At 40.6% G+C, this 13158-nt stretch overlaps 2 protein-coding genes across 6 annotated transcripts in view; both read left to right on the plus strand.

Moving 5' to 3' along the window:
- Positions 1 to 6892, plus strand: part of LOC142547670 (uncharacterized) — a 32487-nt gene extending 25595 nt beyond the window's left edge. For 2 of the 5 annotated variants that reach the window (XM_075656062.1, XM_075656061.1), the window contains exon 2: positions 6182 to 6892. In XM_075656062.1, the coding sequence (XP_075512177.1) occupies positions 6220 to 6654 (435 nt within the window). In that variant the 5' untranslated portion in view covers positions 6182 to 6219 and the 3' untranslated portion in view covers positions 6655 to 6892. Of the gene's footprint in view, positions 1 to 4124; positions 4414 to 6181 lie in introns of those variants that run through there. The other 3 variants (XM_075656065.1, XM_075656063.1, XM_075656064.1) reach the window with 3 other exon arrangements.
- A 2911-nt stretch (positions 6893 to 9803) lies between these two features.
- Positions 9804 to 10857, plus strand: LOC142544469 (uncharacterized). The gene is made up of 2 exons (XM_075651514.1): positions 9804 to 10289; positions 10345 to 10857. Exons 1-2 carry the CDS (start codon positions 9825 to 9827, stop codon positions 10855 to 10857), a joined length of 978 nt encoding a protein of 325 aa, XP_075507629.1. The 5' UTR covers positions 9804 to 9824.
- The last annotated feature ends 2301 nt before the right edge of the window (positions 10858 to 13158 follow it).

Here is a 13158-nt window from a genome sequence, read left to right on the forward strand (position 1 = left end):
TGTTCCATCAGATTCTTCCCGACTTAAGATTTCTTATTCTTCATATATACTTTCATCTGAGGCAATATCCTCAAACTGATATACTTGAATAAGATCCTTGTAATAAACTGTTTCTTCTATATCCGAGGTTGGATCAAAGCGTTTAATACCTTTTTTTTATTTTCTGGACAATTGATTGAGATATGGCCTCTTGCTCCACATCTCCAGCAATTACAATCTTTAAAACTTTAATTAGCTCGAATATGAGCTCTTCTTATTGTTTTCTTTGTAGGTGTCCTTCCCGTGCTTCGAGATGTACTCGATGCTTGGAATGATATTCTACTTCTTGATGGTCCACTTCTTTGACTAGATTTGTAAAATCTGGCTTTCTGTCTGGACCATACTGTTCTTGGTTTCCAGAACTTCTTACACTTCTAGCATAAGGATGAGTTCTAAAACTTTTCCTCTTATGCCTCTGTGGTTTACTTCCAATAATTGTTGGAAGATCATTTTCCATACAACACAAAGGAGCACATTTGTTAGTACTCCTTAATCGTTTATAATTCTTTTATAATGCTGCCAGATGACACCATTCCGCCAATTTTTCTTTGAGAAAAGAGGCTCTTCGTGCCAATGTATCTGGATTTCCAGTGACATATTCCCTTATTAACATTTCTCTCCAGGGATTGGACATTTTGGCGTAGAAAAGTTTCATTGATATATCTTCTTCGATCCCTGAATTCCATCTATATTTAGTGAGTAACATAATATATTCATCCACTAAACATATGTCATGTAATTCAAGATTTTACAAAACTTGAGTATATATTTTTTTTTCTTTTATGTATCTTTACTGTTAAAATAATATACCATTATAAATTGTGTTTTAAAAAGGGTCGCTGTTCTTCCGGATATCTCGCTAAGAGATTATCTGGCTAGGACTGATTCTTTGATTTCTACTGAAGTCATGTCCCAAGAGAATTTAACTGATCCCATAAGACTCATTTTCAGAAGTTTAATGAATCATTCGCTATTGAGATCAAGTGTTCCTGCTGCGATTCTCATAGAAAATGTCCAATCATCTATGAGATATTCTCTGTTTTTGAAATATAATACATCTAGGTTAAGCATAACCACATAAAGATGTATATGTCTAAAACAGATTTTTCATAGGATATTGGTGCAAAGGAATTTGATTCTTCCTTGAACTTGTTCCCACTAGGTGCGATTCTCCACCAGTATAAAAGTCTGGTTGGGATTCTCTCATATTTATATTCTGAGATCCCACACTTTCTCTTGGTGGTTCCTGCGAAGATGACAAGGTTATGGTAAGTTGTTCACCCCCAATTGTGTTCATCTTTAGATCTACTATCTTGAGATTTGCAAAAGATTCTGCAAGCTCTTGAAGATCCTCTAGACAAATCTTTTCTAAAGTTGTCATCAGATTAATTTTTTTTTCTGAGACTGTTTTAATTAGATTGATCATTTTTTCTTCTTCAGTTAAAGGTTTTGATATCACTTTGGCCTTCTCTTTTTGATGTAATAAGGGCTCAATATCAAATGATGGTGGTAACCTTCCTTCTGAAGTCCTTCTACTAGAACTTGGTCGTTGTTCTATATTTTGAAGTCTTGTTTGCATATCCTTTAATATTCTAAGAATTTCTTCATGGTTTCAAGGATTTTTTCCACATTTTGTGGTACATAATACATCATGGTGCCATAATTTTGTGCTGTCTTTTGAATTTATCTAAGATCTCCAGAGAGTTTAGAGGAATTCGGTATTATTTCTAGGAACCTATTATTTTGAATCATAAGTTTATCTTAAGACTCATATAAGTTCCTTCTTGATATCTAACATTGGTTAGATCTTCCTGCTTCGAATATTCCAAGGATTTGGAATATATCCTGTAAATACTTAATCTCAAACCTAGGTTCGGATTCATGTTAATTGAGAAAATTCTCCTCCTCAAACATTTAATTATTTTATAATAATAATTTTGTATATTTGAAATAATTTTACCTCGACTCTAATATCATTTTCGCCCAGAAAAATCAATCATTATAACTATAGGGGTGTTTTTGTCAATTTTATCTTTTTAGGGAATTTGAGCAAAGTTTTTTAGGTGTAGATAATTACCGTGTGTTTGGTTCTTTCAAAATATGGATTTGGATTTGGAATTGGGTTTGAAAATTCAAGTATTTGAAATTCCATTTGGTGTTTGGTTTAAAATTTAAAAATGGTGTTTACAAATCCATTTCTTGTTTGGAGAAAAAAGAATTCGAATTTGAAATTTTAAAATTTTACTAAGCTACCCTTACAAATCATCTAAACATAAATAACCCAAAAAATTTAGAAATTAATAATTCTTCTCTATTATTTGTGTACGTAAATTCAAAAATTAATTATTATTTATTAATCATAGTGCACATAAAATAATAATTAAAAAAATCATCAAACAAATTCAAAATATGAAAATTTAAATACAGAAAATTATCAATAAAGAAACCAAAAAAATCTAAAACATTAATAAATTCATCAACGAATCTAATGCATAATCAAATTCATATTTTATCCAAAGATGAGTTATTCATTTTCCAATTCAACCAGCGAAGACGAGCATGATGTGGAATCCCCAAGAAAAAATCAGCTGCAGTTGGATTTGACATAAGATAATCACTTGCTGCAAAAACGAAATCTTCATCTACTCCATTAAGTTTTTTCAGTTCAGTGTATACCTCTTCACATCGACGTTTGCTCTGTTCATTGATATCCATCGCCTTAGCCATTTGTGAAATTGTTTTTCTATGCTGCTGTAAACCGTATTTTTGAGGAAATTTTTCTCTTGTAATAGTGTAACAAATTTCATAAATGTTGTTGTCCCATACAAAGCACCCACGAATTCTTTCATCAATTTCAATACGATACATTAACACCTTCCTAACTATATCTTTTTTTGAATCTTTTTCTGATATGATGCTACTTATTTATCTCTTATTTTTATGAAATAACATATTCAAGTAAGCAACACAAGCTACTATTGCTACAACCGCAATATGTGATCGTCGAGTTGATTTTTTTGACTCCATCTATCTATAAAATAAATTTTTTTATACAAAATGAAAGAACTATTGCAAAAATCCAACATGTATCATAATCAGAAATAATAATATAGTAGCACACAAAAGCATGATATACTTTTGTTAACAAAAATATAACAAAAACAAAAAAAATAATTACCACTGTAAAGATCAAACAACAAAAATTGATTTTGGACATCAACATGCACTATATTTCATTTGTTTTAATCATAATCAAATTTCACCAGAGGTCAAATGCATGAAGGTGATGAAAGTTGTAGTCAAACTTCAAGCTTTAACATGAAATTATGTATTAAAAGTAAAAAGAGGCTTTGATAATTACTATAATTTTTATTATATTAATCAGTAAATAATACACGAAACTTGTAAAATTTAAACGAAAGCTTTCACCTTCTAAAAAAATTTAAAAGGAAAAAAAAGTCTAACCATGTAGAAACTTTTGGTGGAGAAAGTTGACCGATGAGAATGATGCGTTGGTGAAGAATGATGAAGAGAGGAAACAAGATTTCTATATAAGTTCTCAAAAATAAAAACGAAAACATAATATATATATATATATATATTATTTTAAAAATATTAAAATTTGGAATCAGAAGGTTTCTTGAATTTTCCAAAAAAAAAAAAAACGAGAGAGATGCCTGGTGGTGGAGCAAAGAAGCATATTAACAAAAGCACCGAAAGTGAAGTGGAGTTAGCGTGAATCATGCTGACTTCCCCAAATCAATTTTATTTGGATAAAAAAATAATTGTATGTTTTTAAAATCCAAATCCCACACAATCTTATCAAATTTGATGAGATTTGAATATACTAATTGAAATTCCATAAAATTCTAAACAAATCCGATTTTTTTTTTTGAATTACTTTGTCAAACAGTAAAAATAAGATTTTGAAATCCAAATCCCATAAAATCCTCCTAAATCCTGATTGCGAAATACACTGGTAAGATAAATATAAGTTTGGGTTCGTGGATTTAAAATCAATTTACCCTAGGTTTAACCATTTGGTGTATTTTCTCATTTAATTTTTTTTGCTTTGGATTTGACCATGAAATTTGCAAGAATCAGGCACGAGGGGGACCTACCATTAAATTTTTTTCCAAGATTAAACGCGGCATAAGTTGATTTATAACCATATTATTCAGTGAAATTTTTTCTGTCCATTTCCTCAAATCATATGTTCTTGCAGTATTTTGGTTTCTGTGCTTGGATTTTCTCTCTCTTTTGTTTATAGAAGAATCAGAGTCTATATTCTGTGTAAAATCAGTAATTTCTTTCTAGTTGTGGGTTGAAAAGATTCGAGTGGTGCAACTCATGCTCTGGTTCTTTCATGTGAAGGTCGGTAAAGTTTTTTCCTTTGAACCCATATTTTTCGGTAAAGTTTTTTCCTTTGAAACCCATATTTTTTGCCTTCGTGAAATTGCATTTTGAGCTTAAATGATGCGTTTTCTTGATAATAATGACGTTTTAGTTTGTGGGTATGGTTTGAGATTGAGTTTTGCATGGTTTTTGTTTAGTTTTTTTCACTGTTTTTGAGGATGGATTGGAAGAAGATTGCTTAAGCCTTAAATAGTTCTTTTGGTGAAGAAATTAGTTCACATGAATCGTGATCTATGATGCGTGTAATATGATTTTACTGTTGTTTTTTGGTATAAAGTTTGCAACTTTATTGTGGGTTGTGTTTCTTAAATTATCTTATTTAGCTATGTTGACATATAATTTATGTGATAGTTTCTCCATATTCTTTGGGTTCTTAGTATTATTCATGGATTAATTTAAGGGAAGTCATATGGTTATTGAAATGATTTAGTCTTTTTTCTTTTGATTTAAAGGAAATTTACTAAAAATATTGGTATTTTGTTGGCAAGATTCTGGATTTAAGCTGGTTTAATTTTGGTGATTAGGTTTGATCTAGATTTGTTTTATTAATCTGTATACAGAATGATTCTCGTTGATAAACAGTTACCTACTGGAGAGAAATTTGTCAAAAGACAGTTTCTGTATTTAATTATCTTTTTGTTATCTAAGATAGGTTATGTTTTTATAAATTTCAAACTTTTTTCGATCGGGTATAGATGATCAAACAAGAATTTTGAAAGTAATTTGATATGTATGGGGTCCTAATGGAGCAGATGTGAGCACAAAGAAGCAATCACATCTGTAACGATGAACCCTTTTTCGATATCCCAGGCATGTAACTGTATCAACATCTTTATATATACATAAACGGATACATGACTTATGCCTGGTAACGATTCAAAAACACGCAAGACCCCGACGCTTTCTAATTTGTTGTATGATAAAAACAAAAATGAAGTGTATAATCGAAGGCACGTTATACATAAATGCCTGGCAATGATTCAAAAACACGCAAGACCCCGACGCCTTCGATTATACACTTATGCCTGGTAACGATTCAATTGCCTAATCTCACCTCATTATTGTATATGACGACAACCACCATAACAGAACTTCCTAACAACATATCAGCTTTTCTCTTATTTGTATCCACTTTGCATAATGTATGTATGCTCGTATTTTGTATATTATTTTTATTATTGAGTTTATACGAAAGAGCAGAGTAACTCACTAGAAAATGGAAGAACTTTCGCTAACCTACTGTTTCGACTTCAGTTTTGAAAAGACAGTATTTTTCCAATAAGCCAAAGCAAATAATGAACTCTTGGTTATCTTCAAAGTGAGTAGAGATAACAATTATATTTATATTGTGGGAGAAAAAAATAAAACAGGCATGATTACCAGTGAACAATTTTTGTAGAAATGAAAGATAAGACGTGCTATGTTATGGTATTCCTAGCCTGAAATAGCTATCTCCAAGTTAAGGAATATGATATCAACTGATCTATGTTTCTCAGATTATAATGAAAACAAGTGAGTTGTATTAAACACTTTATAAATTGTTTTAAATAACTTATAAGCTAGTCCTAACATGCTCGTAGTCTCGTTAATTTAAATTTGTACATAGTAATGCATTCATGGTTATCATAGTAATGCATTCATGTGTGTTCGTTCGATTACTTGAACTGATTTGCATCCCGCTCGTTTCATCTCCAAACTGCTTTGTGCATTTGCGTTTGTGCGATAGATGGATCAACCCTGCTAACCTCAAAGCGATCAGAACATATGATGGAGCAAGAAACAACTCTCCAGCTTCTGAAGAACATCGTGCCAGCAGCGCAAAACAACATAAGCACCAAATTCATTGTCTTGGACAAAGGAACAGTGGTACTGGAAGGACAGCAAAAGACTTGCCTTGCCCTGGTAGCAGACGAAACAGCTTCAGTGCACTTCCAGTTTTGGGGAGACGAGTGCGATGCTTTTGAGGGAGGCGACATCCTAATCCTTGTGAATGGCATCTTTTCATACAGTCGGAACAATCTGGTGTTGAGGGCTGGTAAGAGAGGGAAGGTGGAGAAAGTGGGGGAGTTCACCATGGCTTACGTGGAGACACCCAATATGAGCGAGATACAGTGGGTGCCTTGTCCCCATGATCCGAAGAGATACGTGCAGCAAGCCATCATCTCTTCTCATTCCCGTTTGTTCCCTCCGCCACGTTGAACAGCATTGTCCCCTTGTACCTTTTTTTTTTCATATGAGAATCCAACAATTTGTCTTGGTGCATGCGGTTGGTTATTTGTTAACATTTGAATTTACGTGTCTCTGTTGCTGTGATCAACATACCAGTTTTTTTTGTATTTTAGGAGTTAGTCCTGTGTATTTGTAGTTTAGACGAGAATCACTGATTATAAAATGAGACAAATATTCTATTGATCTCTCTACATTTGGTTGCTGAGTTTATGATGTTATTACATAGCCAAAGGGAGGAATGAAATTCGAAATCTATACAACTTTACTTGCATCTGCATTCTTTTCTGATCTCGTCTTTATTTGAACATACAAAGAAGGCGAATTCACTAAGCAGCAAGCATTATAATTTTGTGACAGATTGTGAGATTTAGTATATGTCAAGAATTTGATCCATGAATCGGGCTTTCGTTTAACAGTTGTTCTGGAATTAAGTTCGAAATTAATAAATAAGTCGCTTAAACTCTAAATTGAATCGAAACTTTTTGAATTTTACAATCATGTGGAACTTTGAGTTGCTTCAACAAGAGCTTAAACTCGAAGATGGAAATATAAGCAGTGCATTTTAGTTCCACAACTAATTATGAATGTCAAACAAAACAAATTCAATCAATCAAATATTCCTTGTTTGTTAATTATATTGATGTTGCTGAAATCGGTGATGCTAACTAGGAGGTCGGATCTTCACTGGTGGAGCTCGGATAACACTCTAGGAGGGTGGCTTGGAGGTCGGATATTCACCTTGGGAGCTCGGATCAGACACCTCGAAATCAAGAAACACAAACAAGAGTGTTAGAAGGGGGCCGGAAGGTTGTTCGGGCGTAGCCCCTCCGACGCTCAAGTCAGATAATAGAAAACTGAGAGAGTAATGTGCGTGTTGAGAGAATGTGAATATATGAATGAATTAAAACAATGAACGGAACCTGGTATTTATAGAAGAACAACAGAGTCCTAGTTTGGTAGATTTAGATCCTCAGAATCTTCGGAAGATTTGATTAGATATTGCACCGGATTTGGTTTAGATATTGTGCCAGATTTGATTAGATCTTTAATGGGCTTTACCTTTCTGGGCTTTGATCTTTGTGGGCTACGCACCTAACGTCTGAGTAAGAGCTCTCGTAGGTATGAGCCCGCCTGCCGCCAGGACCTTATGGGAGCTCGGCTCGGGAGATCGGCCGAGACGTCTCCAATCGTCTCGACTTCACCGTCTTGGAGGTCGGCTCGGCTCCATTTGGGGAGGTCGGCGAGGGAGATCGGCCAAACTTTCTGATCGACGGAACTGCTGATATGGGAGGTCGGCTTGGATGACCTCCCAGATGACCTCCCCCGCTCTTCTGAGTATTGGGCTTCCAACGAAACGAGCCATCGAGAGCGGGCCGAGCCCATCCTCCATCCGGGGGTATCACGAGTCCCCCCCTCAAGTGGAGCTGACGTTGAAAACCAGAAGCTCGTAGTTGTATGAGCTCTCGGTGGCCTATGATTACTTTGAGCTCAAAACCATTGAACCGTGCTGAGATTAAGATGTTCCGAGTGACTGGGTGAGCTGACGTTACAAACCAGAGGCTCGTGGTTGCGTGAGCTTTCGGTGGCCCTTGGCTATACTGAGCTTAGAAGTTTTTAGGCTGTGCTGATCTTTCGTGATAACGTGCTGGTTGTCCTGATGTGAGGGGCAAAAACTCTAGCCGAGCTGAGTCTTTGGCTTCTTTGACTGTTCTGGGCTGTCAAATGAATTTCCTAACTGAACCGTTCTGCTAGGTAAGGCTCTTTGCTGTGCTGAGTTGACACATTTCTGTTTGAGCTGAGCTGAGACCCGCGGTCCCTAGCCACATTGGATTAGTCATTCTATGACCTGTTCTGAGCTTTGTGAAGGGCTGAGGTGCGCCATTTTTAGCCCTGTAGGCTCCCGACCTAAATATGAACCGTCACTGCCACTTGTCAAGCCAACGGCTAGTTGCACGTTTCTCGAGAAGATCCAAGCCGTCCACGTCGCCCGAAATCGATGGTCCGATCTTCTCAAGGTCCCTCTATAAATACCATCCAAATCCCACTCGATCAAACTTTATATTTCGATCCCCTCACCTCGGCTCTGACCCCCCAAAGGAATTCTCCTTTTCCCACTCCTTATTCTAGCTCTCCCAATCCTCAATAGGTATTTTTATTATGGTCTCCCCTAATCGTTCTTCCCTGTCGACCTCCGAGGGGATCTTCCGAGAGGTGGATAAGTATGATCCCCACACGGAGGTCGTCTCGGGGTCAGGTGCGTGTCCCGAGGCTCCGGGGGTCAACCCCCGGTTTGTTACTGGTGATGATGGCGCAGCCCTGAACCAGCTCAGTCTCAGCCACCCCATGGAGCCGATCAGGGCGTCTGATCCCTGGTTCGAGCTCCACCCTTCGTGGCTGGATGCCTCGGATGAGCCTCGTATCCGAGCTCTCTCTTATGCCCCCTCTGATTATAATTTTATATTCCCTCACTCCGAGGAGAGGGCGAACAACCCCCCTCCTGGCTATTACACTTTCTATCAGGACCAACTAGAGGGTGGACTTCGATTCCCTCTACCCCCTTTCTTCCAACAGCTCAGCCAATTCTACCAAATTCACCTCGGCCAGTTTACCCCCAACGCCTTCCGTACCTTGTGTAATTATGTAGTTCTTTTCAAAGCCTTAGGTTTCGAAGTTGACCCTATTTCCTTCTCCCACTTCTACCTCCCTAAGAGGTCAGAAGAGGGTCCCTTCTACTTCTCAGCTCGGCCAAACTGTCAGTTCTTTGAGGGGGCCCCGAGTTCTGACAAATATTGGAAGAACCACTTCTTCTTTGTTCAACCCTCCGATCAGTAGGACATCTGTTCCCAATGGAGGGTTGCTCTCCCTGAGCTCCCCTGTCCCATCTCGGGCTTCCGTAAGAGTGAGGCTTTTCCGGGGCCCTTCGGGGCCATCCAGGGTTGGCGTTTCCATACCCCCACCCTTCTAGCTGAGGACCTCTTGAGCTACTATGGGCTCAGCTCGGCCAAAGTCACTCCCAAGGGCGATGAGGGTATGGAACTCAGCTTGTCCTAACACTCGCAAAATTTTTTTTTTTTTGACACGTATATTTATGATAGATCTGACCTCCCCTTTATTTTTTACTTGTGTTAGCAAGTAGAGTCATGAATGCCCTGATCCAAAAGGTTGCAGCCCGCAAGAGGCAACAGGCCAGCTCGGATGCTGCGAGCAAAGGCAAGGCTGTGGTTGCCGAGGCTAGTACTGAGGAGGTCACTGTGGTGGCCGTTACCGAGGCTCTGGAGGCCTCTCAGAGTGCACCCTCCAGGAAGCGCCGTGCCCCGGGCACCCCTGGCCCAGTGGGTCAGTCCGGCAGCAGCGGGGAGCTCGGGCCTTTTCAGAATGAGGCTGTGCCCCTGTGTCAGTTCAGGCCGGACCCTCGCTCCAAGGTCCTCCGTTGCAGATCCAACCTCTACGACATGTACCGGGATGACCTCCGGATAATAGGGTCGGGGCCCACTTCCCTGGCTGGAGCCATGCTGCGGGACATCGTCTCGCAGGCTGATGCCGACTTCCTTGAAGAGCTCAATTGGTCGGAGCTCGTCTCTAGGTCAACTTCTGCTAGCGCTGAGGTGATTATCTCTCTTCTCTCTCTCCTTTTTTTTTTTGACCGCTCCCTTTGTTCAGACTGCCTTACTGAATGCCGAGGTGGCCTTCCGGGCCACCAATTTCCGGAAGCAATCCTCCAAGGATACGAGGGCCTTCCAGACCACCTCAGCCGAGCTAAAGAAAAAGCTGGCTGACCTTACGGAGGCCCTTGAGAAGGAAAAGGCCAATTCGAAGAGGCGGGAGGACGACATGCGCCAGGGCTTTGCAGCGGAGGCCCTGAAATTAAAGAATGAGCTACGAGTGGCGGAGGTCCGACTCGAGGCGTCTCAGGAGGAGATCAAAGCTGCTCAGGAGGTTGCCAAGGTCGCTCTTGCCGACCTAGAAAAGGGGTCTGAGGCTTTCAAGGAGGACTTCCTGAAGTCCGAAGAATTTGCCCTTACCGTTGCTGAGAAGGCCCTTGGCTTCATATACGTGGGTTTTGATGGTGCTGTAGCTCAGTTCAGGAGGCTGGTTACCCTCCGGAGGGGTCCTCAGCTGATTTTCTTGATGCTCAAAAGATTGTGGATAACCTCCCCCCGGAAGTCTGAGTAGCTAGGCTCCCCACCCCAGGTCCTTTTCATTTTTATTCCCTTTATCCTTGTACTGAATATTAATGAAGACTCATTTCACTATTTCGTCTCTTGTGAGGTCAGCAAAACGCTTAGGGAACAATAACCCGATGACGCCCTGATAGAGATCGGCCGTGCTTTTGGAGCTCGGCCTAGAACTTGATAAAATAAATTTAATGAAATCACTCTGGGCCCTAAGAGCTCGGCCCATAACTCAATAAACTAATAAACCAGTGAGGTCACGCTGAGAGAGGTCGGCTGGGCTCCTGGAGCTCGGCCAATCACTTGATAAAATAGTAAACCAATGAGGTCACGCTGAGAGAGGTCGGCTGGGCTCCTGGAGCTCGGCCCAACACTTCAATAAGATAATGAACCGTAAATTTCTGCCGAGCTGAGGTGAGCTCTGAGACTCCTGAACTAACTTAGGGTGCAAACCCTTGTAAACTTGGCGTAACCAAGATGAGGTGAGCTCTGGGCTCCTGAACTGTCTGAGGGTGAAAACCCTTTGAAACTTGGCGTAGCCAAGATGAGGTGAGCTCTGGTCTCCTGAACTGTCTGAGGGTGAAAACCCTTTGAAACTTGGCGTAGCCAAGATGAGGTGAGCTCTGGGCTCCTGAACTGTCTCAGGGTGAAAACCCTTTGAAACTCGGCGTAGCCAAGATGAGGTGAGCTCTGGGCTCCTGAACTGACTGAGGGTGAAAACCCTTTGAAACTCGGCGTAGCCAAGATGAGGTGAGCTCTGGGCTCCTGAACTGTCTGAGGGTGAAAACCCTTTGAAACTTGGCGTAGCCAAGATGAGGTGAGCTCTGGGCTCCTGAACTGTCTGAGGGTGAAAACCCTTTGAAACTCGGCGTAGCCAAGATGAGGTGAGCTCTGGGCTCCTGAACTGTCTGAGGGTGAAAACCCTTTCAGACTCGGCGTAGCCAAGATGAGGTGAGCTCTGGGCTCCTGAACTGACTGAGGGTGAAAACCCTTTGAAACTCGGCGTAGCCAAGATGAGGTGAGCTCTGGGCTCCTGAACTGACTGAGGGTGAAAGCCCTTTGAAACTCGGCGTAGCCAAGATGAGGTGAGCTCTGGGCTCCTGAACTGACTGAGGGTGAAAGCCCTTTGAAACTCGGCGTAGCCAAGATGAGGTGAGCTCTGGGCTCCTGAACTGTCTGAGGGTGAAAACCCTTTGAAACTTGGCGTAGCCAAGATGAGGTGAGCTCTGGGCTCCTGAACTGTCTGAGGGTGAAAACCCTTTGAAACTCGGCGTAGCCAAGATGGGGTGAGCTCTGGGCTCCTGAACTGACTGAGGGTGAAAACCCTTTGAAACTCGGCGTAGCCAAGATGGGGTGAGCTCTGGGCTCCTGAACTGACTGAGGGTGAAAACCCTTTGAAACTCGGCGTAGCCAAGATGAGGTGAGCTCTGGGCTCCTGAACTGTCTGAGGGTGAAAACCCTTTAAAACTTGGCGTAGCCAAGATGAGGTGAGCTCTGGGCTCCTGAACTAACTGAGGGTGAAAACCCTTATCTGCAATAATCTTTAACAAAAATGCAAGATTTTTATTAACAAATCCGAACAAGGTATTAAAACATGGTGTCCTTCCAACAAAAGTAACTGACATAATAAAATAAACTAAAGCTCTAACAATATCTAAGCATAATATTTGCGGAGGTGAAAAGCATTCCAAGGCCTCTTCAATTTCTTCCCCGCCAGGTCTTCTAAGTAATAGGCACCTGAGCTGAGCTTCTCTACCACTTTGAACGGTCCTTCCCATCTTGGATCTAGCTTTCCGACCTCCACTTCTTGAATCTTCTTCCAAACCAGATCTCCAACCTGGAAGCTCCTTTGAATGACCCTCTTATTGTAGGTTTGCGCTATGCGTCTCTTGTAAGCTTCCATCCTTATGGCCGCGGCTTCCCTCTTTTCTTCCACGAAATCTAGGTCTGTTGCTCGCCTCTCTTTGTTCTGCTCATCATAGAATATTATTCGGGAGGTTTCTTCGCCGATCTCAGCCGGAAACACTGCCTCATTCCCATAAACCAGGCTGAAAGGTGTCTCCCCGGTGCCAATCTTTGGAGTAGTTCGATATGACCAAAGCACACTGGGGAGTTCCTCCACCCATTTTTCTTTTGCATTCCCAAGTCGGGTTTTAAGGCTTTGCACTAAGGACCTGTTGGTGACCTCCACTTGGCCATTGCACTGAGGATAAGCCACGGACGTGAAGTGCTGCTGAATTTTCATCTCCTTACACCAAGCTTGGATCTGGTTTCCCTGGAACTGCCTTCCATTGTCAGATAT

The sequence above is a fragment of the Primulina tabacum genome, chromosome 5 (assembly GCF_025594145.1).
Source record: "Primulina tabacum isolate GXHZ01 chromosome 5, ASM2559414v2, whole genome shotgun sequence".
NCBI classification, from domain to species: domain Eukaryota; kingdom Viridiplantae; phylum Streptophyta; class Magnoliopsida; order Lamiales; family Gesneriaceae; genus Primulina; species Primulina tabacum.